Here is a 23,890-nt window from a genome sequence, read left to right as displayed (position 1 = left end):
AGCGAACGACTGTTTTCATCGTTTTCATGAGAGGGTTTTGGAACTTGATGACTAAAAAAAAAAAAAAATTTTTTTTTCTTGACTTGAAGATGTTCCCGTAGACTAAACGAATAGTGAACGTTTCCTACCTAAAAAAAGAAAAAAAAGGTCATCAACTTTGAAAAAGTTTAAACGTGGACACTTTTTCCACATTTTGAAAATTTCGTCCCAGAAATTGTCCGATTTCAAATTTTCCCAGGGCGTACAATAATTTTCTGCCACGTACGATAATTTTACGCCCCTGTGTCGATCAGACGAACTAAAGTCTCTAGGATCACTGCCAACCGTTTTTTCAGTCTTCTTCTGTCCTCTTACTTCTTTGCTTCTTTGCTTTATATCTTCATATTTTCTTCGTGTCTTCTGTTTTCACGTTAACCGTTCAACTGACTCGTTTGCAAAGTTTGATGAGTAAAAAAAAAAGGTCATCAACTTTCAGACTCATGTGTTCTATTGGGCTGTGGTAGTTTATAGTATATATTCTTGTGACTGTGTGAAAGCAGTGGGGTGGGGGAAATAAGAGGCGCGTGACGCTTAGCAAGCGAGCGAAGCAAACAAAACAAAAACTTCGAGACATATCGATAAAATTATTTACATATCGAATAATATCGATTAATATCGAATTATCGTAAAATCGAAAATTATCGTACAGGCTGAATTTTTGATCGTACAAGGATTCAAATTATTTGACGCGTACGATAATTATCGTACGAATGGGATCACTGGTCACCGCCCGTACGTAGCGAGCGTCAGGCGTTGGGTGACTATAGTCACCGCCCGTAGTGAAAGGTTTAATAAATATACGAATATAGTATATCTTTATCTCTATAAAATTCCCCTGTTACAGTGTTTGTTATTCTTATTCTCCGAAACGACTTGACCGATTTATATGAAATTTTTGTATATATTCGGTAGGTATGAGAATAGTTTTTCTTATATTTCTTATACCCCTGAGTGATAAGGGTGACCCACCATAATTATTTTTCCTTTAAAAGAATATTAAGAAAAAAGAGAAAAAAAAGACAAATGTTATGTGCCTAGATTCAGATCTATCTATATATTTATTAGCCACAGCAACGCGTGGCCGGGGCACCTCTAGTATATTATATATATTTATATATATATATATTTACACGACAAATTAACACATTCGCAATCGGCATTTGTTGAATAAAATGTTTAACTGGATATATATTGTATAAGAAAACTTGAAATATATACCATTAAATTAAGATTACAAATTGGTAATAAAATACATTATTACAATTTCACATAATCTTATATGAAATTCTTTTGTCACAATGTTCGTTCCCATACTCCTCCGAAACGGCTTGACTGATTCTTATGACATTTTGTGTGCATATTCAATAAGTCTGAAAATCGGCTACTATCTATTTTTCAAACCCCTAAGTGATAAGAAGTGTCCACCCCAAAAATTTTGTTTTTATTTTTGGGATAATGTAGGAAAAACTGGTATTTAGTCATTTCATCTTCAGTTATATATATGTAGGAGTGCGAGTGTGTATGGTGTATATGGAAACAATTGATGAAAGATTTGTATGAACATATAGCGATATGGACAGGAGTGTGAGTGCACGCAGCGATATGAGTATGAATACGAGTGCGTGTGGCAAGAAAGAAAAGCGTGCGATATCCGCTGATGTCATCGTTTGTAGACACCCCGAAATCTCTCGAATATTCCCGGACCGGAAATCAGGAAGAAGTCTTTTGTCTGATCGGTTGGGAATAGTCTGGAGACTTCTAGAATGAGTAACGGAAGTGATCGGGACCATTGGAGGGGTCAATGCATATATAAGCGCGGTGAAGAAGGCGGTCCTCGGCCCCTTCTTGATTCAGTGTGACGAGTGAGTGTTATACGGGTGTGGTTACGATTTCTAACTCTGGTTACTTACTTTTTTCTTTTCGGTCTTTATCTTAAACCTTAATACTTAAGTCTTTGTTATATTATAATAAACATTTCTTTTATTTCGATTCAATAAAATCTTATATATATATATTTCTCTGTCTGTCTGAAACCACGCCAACCATCATCACACCACACCCCCACAATAAATTTTTTTTTTATTTTTTTATTATGTGGCATTATAAAATACATACAACCCTAAATTTTAACTCTTCTATCACCAACCCCTGCTTTTTAATAGTCATTTTCATAATTTTATCATTTTTTATCCCGCTCGATAACATCAATTATTATCACTTGGTAAGTTATCCCCTCCATGTGTCTACCGGTGTCACTTCTCACCCAGTAAACAGCACGGAGTAGGGATGACAACGAAGATAGTTTCCTATTTCTCTCAAACAATAAGCCTTCTCTCACTCCCTCTGCAGTTTTTTGGCTATTATTAGTGTTTATGCGTCAAGCGTAGTAGTTAAACATTTTTACTATCTCAGTGTAATTCTCATATCAAGTATATTCTTAAGTAACTTTATTATTTATTTAATAATAACTAATATTATTGAATATAATTAATTATTATTAACTAATAAAACTATTAATTTTTAGTGTAATTCACACGATCAGTTAATTAAGTGATTTACATAACCTCTAATACTCAACACGTGCCACGAGTTCCCGCAAACAACGGCTATTGAGTTGTAAGTATAAATTATTTTTATACGTTTATTATAAAATCAAAAATTATTCTTTCTTATTTATAAGGAAAATATTGTTGGGAATGGTGAAAAATGAATTCGGTGAAAGTTAAATTTTTATTACAATTGGGAAATTTTTTTTGTGTTTACTTATAAGAGCTCTAACTTCTACAGAATTTTTTTTTTCACTATTTCTAACAATATGTATTTTCGATATAATTAGGAAAAATAAAATTTTTTGCTTTCATGAAACTATATAATTTTTACATGTATATTTAATGTAATCAAAGATAAAATAAATTATTAATATATTAATTTTCATCATTAAATAATTAAATCAGTTCTATTTATGTGTGTTTTGTATTGTACAGTGAACAATGCCAACAAAACGCAAAGGGGTTAATTTGAGCCGTGATACAAATAAATCTAGAAGCATTCGAAATAGAAGAGCCCAAAAAACCGAAGAAAAGTGAACGGCGCAATTGCGTCAAGAACAATTAGACGATACACGAGCTGAACGCAATGAAGTCATGAGATTAGAGCAACGACAATCACACCGTTTTACTGTCAATAGACGCAGAGCAAATAACCAACAACGCCAACAGACACATCGAGCATTTGTAGCTAATTCATTCCTGCGTCTAGCATTCCAGTATGAGCCTGATATTGAATATTATGCTCATTAAAAAGTTGTAATTGGTGCTATGGACAAAGAATTCTCGTATTGTCATGCTTTGAAATTCAAAAATGAACCAGACGGGATGTGTTGCGCGTCAGAGAAGGTGCAAGTACCTGAAATTGAAACATCACCGGAACCATTGAACGATTTGCTTATCATCACAGATCCAGATTCTAACGTGTTCCTGAAGTCCATTCAAACATTCAATTCATGCTTTCAAATGACATCGTTCGGAGCAACAGAATTAGTTCAAAATACTAATGCAAATGGTCAACAATACAATTCTATATTTAAAATCAGAGGCCAAGTTTATCATAAAATAGGCTCATTGCTGCCAATGCCAAACGAACAACATAAATTTTTACAAATCTACTTTATGGGCGGCGAGGACTCCGGAAGCGCACTAGCCAATCAGGTGGATGCACGTTGTGGCTACAATAACCTTCATTCATTCTTTGCCAGACGCATCGGATGCTCTATTGAATGAGTACAATGAATTGTTGAAAATATTCAAATCCCACATGCACAAATTAGAAAGCGATAATCACGCTATTGTTATTAATCCTGATAAAACACCAGTTAGAGAACACATTCGTAGATTCAATGCACCTGTTGCTGACGATGTTGCTGGAATCATGGTTGGCGATCGTACAGGTGCACGAGAAATTGTGATTCGTAGGAGAAATAATAATCTTCAGTTCATTGCTGATACACACCGTTCATATAACGCTCTCCAATATACGCTAATCTTCTGGAAGGGACAAGACGGATATAGCATAAATATTTAACAACGAGATCCGGTATCAGGTACTTCATTAATTATGAGTTTGATCATTACACTTTTAACAAAACAATTAAATTATTAAACGTTATTAATTTAAATTAATATTTATGAATATATTATTACCGGAGCCAAAACAAACAAGAACGTTAGTTTGAAGGATTATTATGCGCGTAGATTGATGATTAGACGCGGGCTAGACAACGTCATTCTACGATGTCGAGAGCTTTGTCAACAATTCATGGTCGACATGTACGCGAAGATAGAGGGCGAACGATTACGATACTTACGAAATAATCAACTCAAGCTACGTGCGGAAGAGTACATTCACTTGCAAGACGCTATTGTCAACAACGCCGACGCCGCCGAAATTGGTAATTCTGTCATTCTACCATCATCGTACGTAGGCAGTCCACGTCATATGCAAGAGTATATACAGGATGCTCTAACTTCCGTGCGCGAATATGGGCGACCGTGTATATTTATCACGTTCACATGTAATCCAAAATGGCCAGAGATTACATCTTTGCTGTTGCCTGGCCAAAATGCAATACATCGTCATGACATTACAGCACGTGTGTTTAAACAAAAGCTGAAGTCTTTAATAAATTTTATTACTAAATTACATGTATTCGGTCCCACACGTTGCCAGCTGTATTCGGTTGAGTGGCAAAAGCAGAGGATTACCTCATGCCCACATTTTGGTTTGGTTAATCGACAAAATCCGTCCTGAAGAAATAGATAATATAATTTCTGCAGAAATTCCCGCTCCGTCTACTGATCAATTGCTGTTTGATATTGCTACAGCAAACATGATTTATGGCCCATGCGGTACTTTTAATCGTTCATCGCCTTGCATGGCAGATGGAAAATGTACAAAAAATTTCCCTAAAGATTTCACTTACGATATAATCACAAATGTCGACGGATATCCAATATATCGTCGAAGAAATCCCGATAATGATGGACAATCATTTATTAAAAACATCAGCAACACAGACATTGACATTGACAATCGTTGGGTCGTGCCATATTCGCCCATGCTGAGTAAAACATACAATGCTCATATTAATGTTGAGTTCTGCAGTTCTGTGAAGAGCATCACATACATTTGCAAGTATGTCCATAAAGGCAGTGACATAGCTGTGTTTAGAGTGGAAAATTCCAATGTGCATGCTCCTCCAGTGAATAAAAACGATGAAATAACGCTCTACCAAATTGGTCGGTACATCAGCTCCAATGAAGCTGCTTGGCGTATTTTTGGTTTTCCGATTCATGAACGGGATCCAGCAGTTGTTCAGTTAGCCGTCCATCTTGAAAACGGTCAGCGTGTATATTTCACGAACGAGACAGCGATTGATCGTGCTATAAATCCACCAAAAACTACACTCACTGAATTTTTTGAATTGTGTAATCGTGCGGATGATTTTGGTGCCTTTGCACGTACTTTACTCTATTCACAAGTACCACGCTAATTCACATGGGCTCAAATAAAACAATGGATACCCCGCAAGCAAGGCTCACTAGTTGATGCATGTCCCAATTTATTCAAATCAAACGCCTTGGGGCGAGTATTTACAGTGAATCCAAGACAGACTGAGTGCTTTTATCTTCGATTGTTGTTGGTTAATGTTACTAGCCCATTGTCATTTCAAGATATACGTAAAGGGAATGGGCAACAGTATCCGACGTATAAAGATGCATGCCTTGCACTCGGTTTGCTGGAAGATAACAACCAGTGGGAATGTATGCTTGCTGAAGCAGCATTGAACTGTACAGCAATACAAATTCGTCTACTATTCGCTATAGTGTTGACAACAAGATTTCCAGCCTGAGCAGAGATTTTGTCGAATCATCACAAAGATTCAATGACTGATGATATATTGCATCAACATCGTACACGGTGTAACGATCTAGCGATAACTTCAGCGACGATATGTACAATGAAGCATTGATTGCTATTGAGGATCTTTGCATTATCATTGCCAACTTACCACTCAGTAATTTCGGTATGAATTCGCTAAATCGAGGTGCAACTGATTTAATGAACACTGAAATGAATCGTGAACTGCAGTACAACACTGTAGAAATGGCGGCGATTGTTACTCGCAATGTCCCGCTAATGAATGAGGAACAAAGAACCATTTACGACCGCATTATGCTCGCAGTTTCAGCAGGATAAGGTGTCTTCTTCTTTTTAGATGAACCAGGTGGAACTGGCAAGACATTCCTTATTTCGCTAATTCTCGCCGAAATACGATCAAATAATGGCATCGCATTGGCCGTTGCATCATCGGGCATTGCGGCGACTTTATTGGATGGAGGCAGAACAGCTCATTCAGTATTTAAGCTACCACTAAATATTCAAAATAACCCTGACGCGGTGTGCAACATAAAAAACAATCGTCCATAGCCTCAGTGCTGAAACAGTGTAAAATTATCATCTGGGATGAATGTACCATGGCACACAAACATTCGCTTAAGGCGGTGAACAGGACATTGAAAGATATTGAAAACAACGACAAACTATGTGGTGGCACTCTGTTAGTCCTTTCAGATGACTTCAGACAAACACTTCCCGTCATTCCACGTTCAAAATACGCTGATGAAATCAACGCCTGCTTAAAATCATCACTATTGTTGCGTACTGGTGCCTCGATCAGTACTATAGTATTTATTCCATCGTAAGAAGGAGTTAGAGGAATGTGGGTTGTAAATCGATTGTTGTTGTTTACCGTTTTATTAAAATAGGGGGCCCATTTGCGCCCCTGGTTGTATTAGTTGTTTATTAATAATGCAAATATAGCGCTAAAGCGTGTTGCTGCTACTGGAACGACTGGGACTGATGAATGCGAGTATAACGCTAGTGCGTATATACCGCGGCTGGAACAATTGGAGCTGATAAGTGCGAGTATAACGCTGGTGCGTATATACCGCGACTGGAACAACTGGAGCTGATGAGTGCGAGTATAACGCTGGTGCGTATATACCGCGACTGGAACAACTGGAACTGATGAATGCGAGTATAACGCTTTACGCGTATATACCGCTGCTGCCGCCGCTGTCGCCGCAAAGATACCGACAATGCGTGTATACCGCTGCTTCTCCGTCTTCTCGGTCTTCTTCTTCTTCTTCTTGCAAGGGATGTAATGTGAATCGTGAGTTGTATCGAAGTGCCAAGCTTGGATTCTTGCGCCCTTTTATACCCAGAATTGGTCCTCGAACATCCCTTCCCCAACTTGACTGACCAATAGGAGCAGAGTTCCCCGACTCCACTGTGTTTTCCAATGAAAGTACTTGTGTTTTAGTGAGGCTTAAAGAAGTACAAGAATAGGTAAAACACCACTGTGCATCGATGCTTTGTCGAAACGGTGCTATTCACAGAACACTTCTACAACACACTGCAACTCATGCCTTACGTTGCGTGCTACGCAACAGCTATTGTGGCGTAATGTTGAAAAAGTACAGCTAAAAGTAAATATGCGCGTTTAAATGCGTCAAGTTCCATCCGCTGAAACATTCTCAAAACAACTCTTAGATATCGGCAATGGAAAAGTCACTATAGATGAAACTGGATGCGTAAAATTACCGACTAAGAGCCACTTAAGAGGAGGCGTATTATCCTCTCTTAAAATAACGAGTGTTCCTATACTTATGTTATCCGTTGTACCTCTATGCCACTTCTTACGCACTGTTTGTTCGTTCAAATATTCCTTGTTCCATCGATTCCAAAAATGTTGTCGCATTTTCTGCACATGTTGCCATTGTGATAATCGACCACATGATACATCTCTGTAATCGTGATCTGGCAAGCCTATTAGCAAGTCACCTAACAGGAAGTGTCCAAGTGTGAGAGCACACAGGTCGTTTGGATCATTGGATAGGGGCGTGAGAGGACGAGAGTTGAAGATAGCCTCTATCTCCAAAACATAAGTTAAAAGTGCTTCACAGTGAGTAGTGTTTCACCAATTATCCGAATTAAATGATGTTTAAAAGACTTTACCGCAGCTTCCCAGAGACCTCCGAAATGAGGTGATCGAGGAGGAATGAAGTGCCATTTTATGCCATCGTTCGCCAATTGTCGAGCGGCGAACGTCAATATTTCATTTGCCGCGCCCACGAAAGTTGTTGCATTATCTGAATATATGTCTGAGCATTTCCTTCTGCGAGCTATGAATCTTCTTAAGCAAACTAAGAATGATTCGGTTGTCAAGTCGCTTACTAATTCTAGATGTACTGCCTTTGTTGTGAAGCAAACGAATACCACCACGTATACTTTAATACGTCCGCGATTCCGATGTTGTTTTTCCTTTATGAATATAGGTCCGCAAAAATCAACTCCGGTATATAGAAATGGCCGATTTAACTGTGCTCGATTTGTTGGTAATTCACTCATTTTATATTTAGGAATAATCGGCTTCCATCGTCGACAGATGGTGCATCTGCTTATTACACGTTTCACTTCAACGCGTCCGTTAATAGGCCAAATATTTTCGCGAACGGCGTTAAGCGTTGCTTGTGCACCGCCATGATAGATTTTTTCATGTTTTTCACGAATTATGATTGCGGTAATGAAATGTGCCTTCGGTAATAACGCTGCGTGTTTTTTGTTCATATGGTAAATCACTTCTATTTAGTCTCCCGCCAACCCTTAAGATTTCCTTTTCGTCAACAAATGGATTAAGATTTGTTATTGACGAGCGAATATCCTTTCCTGCCACGATTTGTTCGATGAGTTCGGAAAAGGTTTCTCTCTGAACGGCCTTGATTATAGTTATTTCTGAATTTTTCAGTTCGCTTGCTGTTAACTCGCCGCTAGTCCTGTTTACAGTGGTCTTTCTAGCATTATGTATAAACCTGAAGCAATAGGCTACTACGCGTTTTAGTCTCTGAAATGAAGAGTAACGCCTGAATAGATCGAATGAGTTGACTGAATTCGCGATAGCCACGGTCTTTTTTACCTCGGGCGTTTCTATACTGTCCATTACCTGATGTGGCCAAAGTGATTCGTGTTGGAGGAGCCATGAAGGTCTCACCCTCCAGAGGTCGTTCTTAATAAATTCAGTTATCGTTATGCCGCGAGATATTTAGTCTGCCGGACTATGATACGATGCCACGTGTCCCCACTGCTCAGGAGCGGTACTCTCTAAAATTTCTGTAACCCGATGCGCTACAAATGTTTTCAAGATATGTGGTGGTGTTTTGAGCCAGTGTAGTACTATTGTCGAGTCAGACCAGAACACCGCGCGACGAAACCTGACTCTTCGTAGTGCATGTTTAGTGGCCCGGTATAAACGTGCTAATAAAACTGCGCCACACAATTCTAAGCGCGGAAGCGATTGCGTCTTGAGCGGAGCTACCCTAGATTTCGCACATACTAGCTGAATGGTCGATCTGCTACCCGTCGTTTTTATATATATACATGCCCCGTATGCCCTTTCGCTTGCGTCACAAAAAACATGAATTTCCAGTTCTACATCGCAGTTTAAGACCTTGCGTGGAAACCTAACTTCTTCTATTCTATGCAAATCATGTCGAAATGATTGCCACGCTCTGCCTATGTCTTCTGGCACGCCTTCGTCCCATGAGGATTGTAGTTGCCAAAATTTTTGCATTAGTAATTTTGCGTAGATTATAACCGGTCCTAATAACCCTAATGGATCGAAGATTCGTGCAATTTCTGAAAGTATATTTCTTTTAGTGACCTTAGATGGATTATCGTTGTGTTTTACCGCATAGTTTATAGTATCATGCATAGCATTCCAGTGTATTCCTAATGTTTTGATTGTGGTCGATATGTCTAGACTGATGAGTTTGTTATCATTTTTATCAGCGAGGCCTCTTAACACTTCTGCGTCATTAGAGGCCCATTGTCTCAGTTCCATGCCTGCTTTGCCTGTTAGTGTGATAAGCTCGTCGCGGATTTGCTTTGCGTCGTCTAACGTATGCGCTCCTGTTAGTAGATCGTTTACATAAAAACCCTCCTTAAGAGTAGTGGACGCTCTTGGGTAGTGCTCTGATTCGTCGCTGGCTAACTGATATAACGTGCGCGTTGCTAGAAATGGTGCGGCTGCTGTTCCATATGTTACTGTTGAGGCGATATGTTTTTACCGGTTCGCTCGGGGTTTGACGCCAAAGAATGGTTGGTAATTACGATCTCGAGGGTCCATAATTATTTGGCGGTACATTTTTGCTATATCAGCCGTAAGCGCGATGGCGTGTGATCGAATTCTCAATAAAATGGAGAATAGGTCCTCCTGAATGTTGGGACCTACCATAATTGTATCGTTTAACGATAAACCGCTGCTTGATTTCGCAGATGCATCGAAAACTACTCTAAGTTTGGTGGTAAGACTTGATTGTTTTGTTACAGCGTGGTGTGGCAAATAATAGCCGTCTGTGGGACATGGCGAATCGACCCTCTCCATGTGACCTAATCTTCATATTCAGTAACGAACTCTACATATTCCTTACGCGTGTCTGGTTTTCGCGCTAATGATCGTTCCAGCGCGTGGAATCTCTTTAACGCGGTTTTCGCAAGCTTCTTCTTCGTGAGACCTGAATTTTTCCTTTGGTGTTTGTTCAGTGAGCCAAAATTTTTCTAACTGTTCGTCTAATTTAGTGCTGACAGTGTGACATTCGACAATTTTTGGATTGCGCGTATTTACATTTGTTATCACAATCCACCCTAGTCGCGTATTTTGCAAGGCTATTGATTCATTTATTTGGAGAATGTGACCGGCGCGCTATAAAGTACAGAAGGTCGGCATACCAATAATTGCGTCTATCATTGCTGGTTGACCGAAACCGGGATCAGCTAATTGGATATTCGAAGGTATGTCTAACACACCTGATAGTATAGGTTGCGCTGGTAAGATATTAGTTAGTCTTGGTAACAATAAAAATTTAAGTTCTATTGCGTACTTTTCTACCCGTGACTGCATTACTGTAACAACGGTCTTGTCAACATTGGTGTTGAGTTCATTTATTCCGACTATTGGCACGCTTACACTTTGCTGAGTGACACGCAATTTATTTGCAAAATCTGATGTTAGAAAATTGGCCTCAGCACCTGAATCTAGTAGCACATGGCACTTATGGGGGTTGCCATCGCGATCTAACAATGACACTACTGCGGTTAGTAGAAATGTTGGTAAAGATGTATAATTGATTCTGACACGTGAGCATAATGCAGTTAGGCCTGATTTATCTTCGTGCAATAGTGTGTTGTGTTTTTCACATTTCCTACAATGTCTGGCGAAACACTTGTCGGTAGAATCATTTGACCGCAATCAGTTTTTGCATAACCCCGCCGATTCAGCTATTCTGGTTCGCTCGTCGGGTTTAGCCCTTACGAATTGTTCACAAATAAAGGTATCATGGGTACCCGAATATAGGAAGCATACCGTGAGAGTTCGCGATGTGTAAATTTGCACTGCGTTCCGATATGCATTTCTTTGTGGTCTTTGCGGAATTGGATAGCGCGCGTATAATTGCGCTCTATTTCGCGGATTCTCGTACCGAGGAGTCGACTTAAATGAAGTAGTTACGCGGCTCTTTCCCGTATCTCTAGAATTCCTTGAAGGCTGCAATTTTGTGAGAATTTCTCCGGTCTCAAACAAAAAATCAGCAAGCTGTTCTACAGTTGGTAGCTCTTGTTTGGGACGATGTTTTTTCCAGTCAAACCTTGTCTGATCGTCCATTCGCGAAACTACCGTATATACAGTTGCATGCATAAATATCCGGCCAACCATATTTTTATATTTAACTGAGGTTTAAATAGTATAAAATGAAAACAGTAATATATCATTATAAAGTAGATTTATTGTGCTACATTACTACATAGTTAGATAATTAAATACAACAAATAATAATTATTTAGAACAAAAACAAAAGTTTTTGATACTTCATAAATATCCGGCCAATATCTTTAAAGGTATTTACTAATCGGGAAAGAATGTGTTTCGCTCCGTGTGGTATGTAAACATTGAGTACGCTATTTGTTCTGTATTATCCGATCAGTTATCATTCGCCAAGATGCCGAAAAGGACGTCATTAGCCAAACGTGAATTAGTTTTGAAGTTACACAATGAAGGTAAAACTTCACGTGAAATATCCTCAACTTTAGCTATGGGAAAATCGACTGTTAATGATATACTAAAAAAATTTGAGACTACTGGTACTGTAGAAGCTAAACGCATTCCTGGGCGACCTCGAAAAACAACTCAGCGTGTTGATAAAGTGATCAAAAGAAAGGCTGTTTCAGACGTGAAGAAAAATGCTGCTATTATTGCACGTGAATTACGTGAAGAAAATTTAACTGACATTAGTCAAAGCACCGTATCTCGAAGACTAAATGAAGTGGGACTTTTTGGACGCGTTGGTGTTAAGAAACCATTGATCAGTAAGAAAAATAAGAAGGATAGATTGGAATTCGCAGAAAAACACAAGTTCTGGACTATTGACGATTGGAAAAAAGTTTTATTCTCAGACGAAACTAAAATTAATTTATTTGGAAACGATGGGAGAAGATACGTTCGACGACCTAAAGGTATCAGAAATGATCCACGGTATCAAACACCAACTGTGAAACACGGTGGCGGAAATATCATGCTATGGGGAGCTTTTTCTTGGAAAGGCGTTGGTCCGATTTTCAAAATTGACGGCATTATGGACTCTACTAAGTATAGGGATATTATATTAGATGTAATGCTGCCTTATGCACGTAAAAATATGCCAAGAGGATGGATCTTTCAGCAGGATAATGATCCAAAACATCGATCAAAGCTCCTTCAACAAGTTTTTTCTCATAAGAAAGTCCGAGTTTTAGAGTGGCCAAGTCAATCTCCGGATTTAAATCCAATAGAGCACTTATGGCAAGAATTAAAATTAAGAATAGGGAGTGAAACTTGTGCAAATAAAGCTGATTTATGGGAAAAAGTTCAAGAAGAGTGGCAAAATGTCTCTCAAGAACGAATTGTCAAACTGATCGAATCAATGCCTCATCGATGTGCTGCCGTGATAGCAGCAAAGGGTATGGCTGCTAAATATTGATGAAAAACGTTAACTTTTTTATTTATTTCAAGTTATAATAGTTTGTAACTGTTTTTTCTTAAGTTTTTTGTTATATATTGAGTAATTTCTGTTTGGCCGGATATTTATGAAGTATCAAAAACTTTTGTTTTTGTTCTAAATAATTATTATTTGTTGTATTTAATTATCTAACTATGTAGTAATGTAGCACAATAAATCTACTTTATAATGATATATTACTGTTTTCATTTTATACTATTTAAACCTCAGTTAAATATAAAAATATGGTTGGCCGGATATTTATGCATGCAACTGTATAAGAAATGCGTCATGGAAATCCATTTTGGTTGATTTTAAAGCTTTATAGTTAGTGATAAGGGTAATTGCCCTCGGTTAAAGATTCTGGCGATTGCTTATTTATCCGTGGGCATTCTTGAATTGCCTTTACGTATTTGTCAATTAGTACGATCGGGTTATTATAACATGAATCTAATAATTCCTAAGCTACATGATAGTTTTCTGCGGTAATTGCTAAATCACGTACTCGTTTCTCTGCACTGCCCGATAAGCAGGACATTAAATATGAAAATTTTTCTGTATCAGATAATTCTGAGTCCCTACCAACAATTGATTGAAACTTCTCGGAGAAACTCGGCCAGTCCTCGTACCGTCCATCGAAACGCGGTAACGTCATTGGTGGTAAATGTCTAGATTTGTCATTTTTCGGAGGGTTATGCGTCTCGCTTGATGAACCCGCGGAAACGATTGCTGTTGGGCTATTAATCGGCGGATTGGAATTGAGTGTCATGGCCTGTTCGAAAGTGGGCACTATCCTTCGCACTCTTATTATCGCATTATGAATTGACTGCCGAATCTCTTCACCCTCGGTTACGTATGACTCCCAAGTTTCCTTAGACGCGAAATCTATCAACGCGGCTGGCACATTCTCGAATTCTATTAAGGCTGACTCAATCTGTTCTATTCGTGATTTTAATATGTCTATTTCTTCACTATCAGGCTCGCTCAAGTCAGTTATGAATTTTTTAAATACTGTGAATTTAGTTTTTAATGGAGCACGTTTCCGCTTAAGCTGCGATTCAGTACATTCCCTTAGAGGTCGAGACATTTTTACGATAGAAAGGCACGAATGGGGAGAGATAAGAGTGGAATTCTTGACTTCAACAAATTGATGACTCGTTATAAGTATTGTGAGACTCACGTGATGGTTGGTGTTCTGTAGTAGTACAGTCTAACCTTGGGATGGTTGGCTTGATGCGTTCATTCCTTGCGTCGACTGACTGCACATATTTAGAACTGCTTAAAGTTATTCATACTCCGGTTGTCTCGACCATTCGTTGGCACGTGATTGAAGTTTTCCTTGCCTCTTGTCTCGTCCGCTTGAAAGTAGCTACTTTGCAATAGGTGCCGGCAGACATGGATCCAGCTCGAAGGACCAAAAATGTTGCGTACTGGTGCCTTGATCAGTACTATAGTATTTATTCTATCGTAAGAAGGAGTTAGAGGAATGTAGGTTGTGAATCGATTGTTGTTGTTTAACGTTTTATTGAATTGGGGGCGCTTTTGCGCCATTGGTTGTATGAGTTGTTTATTATTAATGCAAATATAACGCTAATGCGTGTATTCTGCTACTGGAACGACTGGAACTGATGAATGCGTGTATAACGCTGGTGCGTATATTCCGCGACTGGAACAATTGGAGTTGATGAGTGCGAGTATAACGCTGATGCGATATACCGCGACTGGAACAACTGGAGCTGATAAGTGCGAGTATAACGCTGAAGCGTATATACCGCGACTGGAACAACTGGAACTGATGAATGCGAGTATAACGCTTGACGCGTATATACCGCTGCTGCCGCCGCCGTCGCCGCAAAGATACCGACAATGCGTATTTACCGCTACTTCTCTGTTTTCTCGGTTTTCTTCTTCTTCTTCTTCTTCTTGCAAGGGATGTAATGTGAATCGTGAGTTGTATCGAAGTGCCAAGCTTGGATTATTGCGCCCTTTTATACCCAGAATTGGTCCTCGGACATCCCTTCCCCAACTTGACTGACCAGTAGGAGCAGAGTTCCCCCACTCCACCTTGTTCTCCAATGAAAGGACTTGTGTTTTAGTGAGGCTTAAAGAAGTACAAGAATAGGTAAAACACCACTGTGCATTGATGTTTTGTCGAAACGATGCTATTCACAGAACACTTCTACAACACACTGAAACTCATGCCTTACATTGCGTGCTACGCAACAGCTATTGTGGCGTAATGTTGAAAAAAGTACAGCTAAAAGTAAATATGCGCGTTTAAATGCGTCAAGATCCATCCGCTGAAACATTCTCAAAACAACTCTTAGATATCGGCAATGGAAAAGTCACTATAGATGAAACTGGATGCGTAAAATTACCGACTGATTTTTGCACAATCATTGAATCGCAAGATGCTCTCATTGAACAAATATTTCCCGATGTACACACGAATTACATAAATCTCTAGTGGCCTGCAGAAAGAGCAATTTTAGCAGCAAAAAATGTGGACGTTGACATTTCGATTCTGAAGATACAACAGTTATTGCCAGGGGACTTGGTATCATATAAATCTATTGATACAGTTTGCGATGCGACTAAAGCTGTAAATTTTCCAACAGAGTTTTTGAACTCACTGGATTTGCCAGGCATGCCACCGCATAACTTACAATTGAAGGTTGGATCTCTAATTATTTTGCTTCGTAATTTGAACCCGCCACGGCTGTGCAACGGTACGCGATTAGTCATTAAAAAATTAATGAAAATTATTCGTTATCGAAGCTACCATTTTAAATGGCAAGTTTCGAGGTGAAAATATATTAATACCACGAATACCTATTATACCCACAGATGTGCCAATTCAATTTAAGCGTATTCAATTTCCGATTAGATTGGCATTTGCAATAACTATTAATAAATCTCAAGGGCAAGCAATGTCTGTTTGTGACTTAGATTTGAGCACACTATGTCTTTAACACGGACAATTATACGTTGCATGCTCTTGAGTGGGTAAACCATCAAGTTTGTTTGTATTAGCTAAAGACGGGCTAACAAAAAATATTGTTCACGCTGTAGCATTAGGAGATTAATATTATGTAATAAATTAATGATATAAATAATTATTACTTAAATAAGTTGTAATAAATTAAAAAAATTATTTTTTGGTGTTTTGTTATTTTTATATTCCCTCATCGTTCACAGTACTTTATGCCTTTTTCACTCATATATCACATCCTTACACACTTCCAATAAGTTAGTTATTTTTTTTCTACACTAGAAATTATTTACATGGCAAAACAACGTTTGCTAAGTCAGCTAGTAATATTGTAAAGCTGTTAACTGCATGTGTTAATGTAAATATTGGGTCGCTTAAAAAAATTGTATCAATTTATATTTTTAATTTACATGTAATATGTACATAATACTATGGCACTAAGCCGCTTTAAATTTGAAAGTGATCTAAAATAAGTCCATTTTTCATAATAAATTGTTCATTTATTTCAAAATTGACTCCAATTTATGGATAACTTAAGGGGACGTTCCACCTTGCAATTTTAAAACAATTGAATTTTTTTTTTTACATTTTTCGAATGTATATATATTTAGATATATTGTGTTAAAATTTCAAAAAAGATCCGATGTCTCTAACTACATTTTTTTGCTGCCTGAACGTTACTATTTCGGACTGCTCTCCTGAGCGTTCGGCGCGCACGGTTCTTATATCGGCTACGGAGACTCCAAGACTTTTAAAATGCTGCTTTATTATCATCCATACGGTGAAGATTTCATTGTTAAAAAGTTGAAGTGTATATTGCATGTGGCAAAACGTATTTTTAAGTGCGCTAATAAGGCAAGAAAAGCTCTCATACAAAAGAAGAAAATTTAAAAGAAAAAACGCCGAACCGCCAAAAAAAAATAAGAACCGTAGCAAAAACAGTAGTGAAGAGAAAGACGGCTGTTGTGAAAAAAGTTCCTGAAGTAAAAACTAAAAATTTATAATCAAATTGATAAAAGAACTCTCAGAGATCTACGGTTTAGCAGTCAGAAGAAATTTGAATTCTTCGTAGGATATGCGTAACGAGATTTGGGCAGGATACTACCACAAAATTTCGACTGATGCCAAGCCGAAGCATTCTAAGTGTTCCATCGACTAGTGAAAGTACCTCAAATCTAAGGCACATGGCACCTAAACACATGTTTAACGGCAAAAAAGTTGTTGAAATTGCGTGCAAAGTTTCGGCATGTATCTTCAACGAAGGATTCCGAACAGTGATGAAGATAAAGAAAACGATGGGCATGAAAATTAGGCGAGGAGCGATCGACTTTGCTAAAAGACGCGACGACCGACGTATCGAATCTGCGAACCGTCGAAGCTCTGAATGCTCAAAAGATGCCAGATCAAAGTGGAAGAAGGCAAGACTGGAAGAAATTGAATAATTTAAACAAAAAAAAGGTCTATTGTACGGTCCAGGCATCGCAGATTAAGTTTAGGTAAGAATTTTTCACGATTTTGAGTAAAAAAAACTTTAAACGCGTTTTTCTCAAAACTACGTTTTGAAGTACTAGCTCCATCGTATCTCACAAACCAGTAAGCTGATTCTTATAAAATTTAATCCATATATTCTACACATGAGCTGTAACAAAGTGACGGTAAATCTTTTTTTAATTTAATTTTTACTATTTATTTTTAGTCAAAAACAACGAAAAAGAGGTCATTTTAAGGTTTTTTTGTAATTCGTCCACAATTTTTTTATTTATTGATAAAATTTCATATATTACCGTCACTTTGTAGCTAAAGTCATACAGAATATAAAACCATTTTACTTTTATGTTTCAGGTAGCCCATTCTTAAGTTCTGATGGAGCTACCAAAGCACTAAAGTTTTAAGGTGTTTTTTTTTAAACTACTGTTTTTGCAATAAAAAATTAATTAAAATGAAAAAAAAAAAAATTTATTTCTGTAGGTTAAGACTCAATTACCCAAACCCAACAACTTTTATATCTGTATCTTTTATAGTTTTGTTGGAAAAAATTCGCGAAAATAGCCTTTTTTTTGGGTACTTCAGGTGGAACGTCCCCTTAATGATATAATTACTGAATTGCCTACTCAAATATTGTATTACAATTTTAATATATACATGTAGGGAATTTTATTTAGGGTGACAGGTGTGAGGTGAACATACACCCAGTTTAATCCTACTAATAAGATTTATTTAAAACAGGTATTAGAATAAGTACAATAATAGTTTCACAATCTTACGGTTACAACTTAGATGAGCGACTGTATTCTTACAACTGATAACGACTTATAATACAACTGCGACTGTTACGACTGATGACTAACTACCTACGGCTACGACTACGACTGCGATTACTGCCACGACTACTGCCACGACTACTGCTACGACTACTGCTATGACTATTGCTAACTTCTTATTTCTTTCCACGTATTTTATATCAGAAATGACCTACACCCCTTTGGAGAGAAAAGGAGCTTACGAATCTTATTGACCAATAGCATAAGGATCCACCCCCATAATCCACCGACGGGTACAGCCTATGGTTTTTGGTAGTGGTAACTATGCATAAAGAAACTTGATCTAGAACATCGGAATGTTATCTCTTTTTATGGTATCGCATATGTTTACATAGGAATCCGAAATTCTTCAAAGGGTCCCGACACTGCACAAAGGGTTTTTATTGCCCCAATATATCTTGATAATTCTTAGGTTTTTTTATGGTTTTATGGCCTTCCTAATCTTTTTTTGTAGTCTCTGAAAAGAATTTTTCTTTCAAAAAAAATGAAATTTAAAGAAAAGAACTGTATACTAGTTTTTTGTCTACATCTGCGACACTTAAAACTCTCCTACATACATACTGTATAAATATGTATATATAGTATACTGAACAGAATTTGTATCTAGGCAACCTAACAATATGTATATTACCATTTTAATACAAATAATCTATTTGCAATAACGATCAGCTTTCATTTTACTCCTTCGATCTAGTAAAGTTTCATGTAAATTTCCTTTCATTTTAGCTTTTTCTAAGGAAGATCGATCTTCTTTATTTATTCTTAGTTTTTTATCTTGAAATTTGAGCAATTTACGTCTGTAACATAATAAAACATTTATTAGATTATTTATTATATTAATATTTATATAGATATATTAATTATATTAAAACTAATGTCATAATACTTACACGTAGTTTACTTCTACATCAGCTAAGCAACCAACTTCTTCTTTTGGAATATCTAGATATTAGGTTTATTGTCACGTTCTATAATACTTCTTAGAGTAACATATTCTGATAAACCCGCTATTTTACTTTGGCAAATAAAATCGTCTTCGTCAGTTACAGAAATGAAATTTCCCATCATATTACTTAATATAGCAAGTTTGTCACCTTAAAAAAATTTAATAAATAATATGTTTCATATTAAAATAAAAAATGATATTTATTTGAGTTATTATTTGTCAAAAAAACTTACTTTAAAAATTGGTTTCCATTGTTGTTCAATAACACCTATTGCATCACTACGTCCAACAACAAAACCATTTTTGTTAACACCAAGATATTTACCAGAACCGGATTTTAATGCTATTAAATTGTCGCTTATACAAAGTGCTGTTAAGATTTATTCGGGACTAGGGCCTTCGCCATCTGCGTGAGGAGCACCAAGCGTAAAAAGCTCATTATCAAGAGTTTATATGTAGGTTTGTTTTTCAAACTCAATGGCTACTGTACCAGTTATTTCTTTGATACTATTAGTCTTCCACTAACCACCTATTAAAAGAGAAATAATCTTTTTAAGTATACTTTTATTCCTTTGATATAATAACAATTTATTAGGACCTTGAATAAGTTCTCGCTATTTTTTTACAAAATAAAAACTTTATTTAAAATATAAGGAACAAAAACGTTTTATTAAAAGTATTGCCTATCACTAACAACCACTTCCTCCCATCTTTCTGGCAGTATATAAATTCCGCGTTGGAAAAACGACATGTTTTTTAAGGCTATCCAAGAATCGACCCATTTTTTAGCTTCTTCGTAAGAATGAAAACGCTGGTCAGCTAAGCCATGTGCTATCGAACGGAATAGGTGAAAATTGGAAGGGACTATGTCAGGTGAATACGGCGGGTGGGGGTAGAACTTTCCATCGAAGCGTTTCCAGGTAGGGTTTTCACTGGTTTTGCCACATGAGGCCAGGTATTGTCATGTAACAAAACTACTTTGTCGTGTCTCTTCTCGTATAGCGGCCGTTTTTCTTTTAGGGCTCGACTCCAACGCATCAATTGAAGTCGATAACGATCCCTCGTGATAGTCTCATTCGGTTTGAGCAGCTCATAATAAATTACACCCTGCTGATCCCTCCAAATACAGAGAAAAAGCTTCGAACCATGGATATTTGGTTTTGCGGACGATGTTGATGCATGGCCAGGGTTACCCTATGATTTTCTACGCTTTGGATTATCATAGTGTATCTATATTTCTTCGCCAGTCACGAGACGGTGCAAAAAACCTTTTCTTTTCTGCCGTTGAAGCAGTAGTTCACACGTAAAAAACGCCGTACGATGTCTCTTGGCTTCAATTCATATGGCACCCAATGTCCTTGCTTCTGGATCATTCCTAACATTTTTAAACGTTTTGAAACAGTTAGCTCATCAACTTGTAATGTTTGTCTAAGTTCTGCTAGCGTCTGAGATCGGTCTTCATCTAGTAATCTCTCCAATTCTCTGTCTTTAAATTTATTTGGTACACCAGAACGTTCTTTATCCTCAAGTTCAAAGTCATTATCTTTGAAGCGTCGAAACTAGTCTCTGCATGTAGTATCTGACAGAGCATTGTCACCATAAGTCTCAACAAGAATTCTATGTGCTTCAGCTGTCGAATTCTTTTAAACAAAGTAGTGCAAAAAAATTCCCCGCAAATACACTTTAGTTGGCACAAAAGTAGACATTTTCAAAACTAATAAAAAATTACTTTGTTTACACTAAAGTGAACTATCATACAATGAAATTTTAGATTAGATACAGTACTTTCTTGCAAGTGTGTTACCATTCAAAATTTCATGCACGCAGTACTGCTATTGCCATCTTCAATTAAACAGCGAGAACCTAGTCAAGGTCCTAATAGTGACAATAATAATTCAAAATATAATAAACAAATTAAAAAATTAAAAATAAATCCCCTTGTTGGTCCCAGAGTAGAATAGACCCAAGGTATTTCTTGCCTGTCGTAACAGGCGACTAAATAGGAATCTGGTGATGCAAATGATCAGGGATTCTATAAACGGGCAACCCTGAAAAGCGAATGGCCAGAGTCCTTATAAACGGGATATTCTGAAAAGCGAATGGTTGGGATTCATATAAACGGGTTCTCCCAGTGTGAATGAACCAGCAGGCGTCGCTAATATGGACACACACAAACACTCCCTCAGGGGCCGTGCAACGTTCTGGCACGGCACAGGAACTGCGACTATGAGGAACCCGACGCAACACGGAACAAAACAATCGATGATATGCACAAACAAAGCATAGATATACTTCAGGATGTATACTCTATACAGGGACAATCAACCCTAGGTTCCGACCGGAAGAAAGATCCAATGGGCCATGGCAGCGGCGAGGATTCTAAGGGCCGCAGTAAGTGCAAAAATTCGACGCTGAATAAAGCAAACCAAAAGACGGATAAAAAAGACGAAACAACGGGACAGATACTCCTAGATCCTACGAAACGGGACAGAACGGTGAGAGTATCAAGCGTAGGTAGCGAATCGAGCCTCACCTCTATCACCGACAACGACGACGGACAGACGAAATCAAAAAAGGAACAGGCAAGACAACCAAGATTGGACGTAACAGCGCTACAAAAACGAGACCTGACGGAACTGCTGACGATCATACAAACGACAGCAACAATGATGGCAGAGGCAGCGGCCATCCAAAGAACATGAACATAACCATCAAGAAAGGCATCAAGACGATCCTCTGGAGACGAGGAGTGCAGGAAGCGGGCCGGACGACGGACAGTGTAATCTAGGGAAACCTGAACTGCAGCAGGATAGCTGACATGCTACTACCCCAGATAGCGGACGAACTGGACGCTGACATACTTATATTATGTGAGACATACAGAAAACACGGACGTGGTTCACAAACGACGACGAGACGGTAGCTTTCTGGGTGAGGGGCGCTGCCCGATTCCGGATAACCGACTGTGGCGTGGGGGAAGACTATGTCTTGGTCAAAGTGGGCACTGTCACTTACGTCAGTGTCTACCTGACTCCAAACTGTGACGCGGCGGAGTTCGGGAGAAAGGTAGCGGCCCTCGAGGACGGGATCAGGGAACTGCCTGATGGTTGCTGGAGATTTCAACTCGAGAGCGAACGAGTGGGGCATGACAGCGACGAACAAACGAGAACAGCTGCTTCTGGAGATGGCCTCAAGGCTAGACCTAGAAATAGCAAACATAGGAAACACGCCGACATACAGACGACCGGGATACGGTAACTCTATCCCAGACGTGACAATGACCTCAGAAAGTCTGCTGGCACAAGTGAGGCAATAACGAGTGATCGAAGACTATACGGCCAGCGACCACCAGTACATCGCCTTCGAGGTCACAAGAAGGACAGCAACGGTACAGAAAAGACAACGACAACCTCAGCGGTGGAATACGAACAGGCTCGACATACAGAGGCTTTCGGAGGAACTGGCGGCAACGCCGGCCCCGGCGATGATCTGTACAACGTTCCCCCGGATCTGACAGGCCGGATCAGGGCGGAAAAACTTACAGACAAGACGGCGAAACTAACAGCTGTGTGAAAACACGATGCCGAGAAAACACCTCAGACGAAACAGACAGCAACAATACTGGTGGACGGACGACATCGTCGAACTGCGGAGGGGTTGCCTCGCAGCACGCAGAAGGGTGACAGAGCTAAATGCAGGCCTGAGAGGGAAGCTCTCCAGGCCAAGTACAGGACAGAACGGAAAAGACTGACAAACGCCATACGAGACAGTAAGACAAAGTGCTGGAGGACGCTCTGCGAGGAGTGGACCACGACTCGTGGGGTGCCGGTTACAAGATAGTGACCGGCAAACTGGGAGCTCGGAAACCACCTGTACTCAAGGATGCGGAATCCATGTGACGCATTGTGGATGGACTCTTTCCGAAACACCAGCTGCGAACACAAACAACAGACGAAGACGGGACAGCGGCGGTTGACGCCTTCACGGCTGAGGAGCTCTTCAGAGCGACTAAAGCGGTGAAGGTTGGCAAGGTGCCGAGACCAGATGGTGTACCGGGGGAGGTTGTTCAGCTAATGTTCAAAGAGAGGCTGGAAATCTTCCTTGATCTGTACAACATCTGCCTAAAGACAGGGACCTTCAGCGACCGATGGGAGGTGGCGAGGCTGGTCCTCATCCCTAAGAGTAAGGGGGACCCCAGCACGCCGTCGGCCTACCGGTCGCTGAGCCTACTGGACACAACGGGGAAACTTTACGAACAGTTACTCAGACAAAGACTCACAGGGACGACAGAAGTTGGGGGAGGCCTCTCAGACCGCCAATCCGGCTTCTGAAAGGGTCGGTCGCTTGTTGGTGCGATCCAAAATGTCGTTGACACCTTCCGGGAGACAGACGCCTAAAAATGCTTTCAGGGTTTACCGTAATGCTCGAGGTGGTGGAGGATTACCTA

The 23,890-nt window shown here is 39.0% G+C and overlaps 2 protein-coding genes and 1 pseudogene across 2 annotated transcripts; 2 read left to right on the top strand and 1 right to left on the bottom strand.

Annotated features, from left to right (window-relative positions):
• Positions 1-3,852: 3,852 nt before the first annotated feature.
• Positions 3,853-5,947, top strand: LOC149031343 (uncharacterized). Its single transcript, XM_089176282.1, has 4 exons — positions 3,853-3,985; positions 4,244-4,687; positions 4,872-5,555; positions 5,694-5,947. Exons 1-4 carry the CDS (start codon positions 3,853-3,855, stop codon positions 5,945-5,947), a joined length of 1,515 nt encoding a protein of 504 aa, XP_089032408.1.
• Positions 5,948-15,465: 9,518 nt separating this feature from the next.
• Positions 15,466-16,156, top strand: LOC149031342 (ATP-dependent DNA helicase PIF1-like). Its single transcript, XM_089176281.1, has 3 exons — positions 15,466-15,552; positions 15,652-15,913; positions 15,963-16,156. The coding sequence occupies exons 1-3, from the start codon at positions 15,466-15,468 to the stop codon at positions 16,154-16,156; spliced, it is 543 nt and encodes a 180-aa protein (XP_089032407.1).
• Positions 16,157-19,146: 2,990 nt separating this feature from the next.
• On the bottom strand, positions 19,147-21,043 carry LOC149031341 (protein FRG1-like; annotated as a pseudogene).
• Positions 21,044-23,890: the final 2,847 nt, after the last annotated feature.

This window comes from Polistes dominula, unplaced genomic scaffold (genome assembly GCF_049000335.1).
Source record: "Polistes dominula isolate Pdom_NZ unplaced genomic scaffold, Pdom_raw_medaka contig_6, whole genome shotgun sequence".
Classification (NCBI taxonomy): Eukaryota; Metazoa; Arthropoda; class Insecta; order Hymenoptera; family Vespidae; genus Polistes; species Polistes dominula.
Note: the sequence above shows the minus strand (reverse complement) of the source record. Positions and strands in the feature narration are given on the sequence as shown.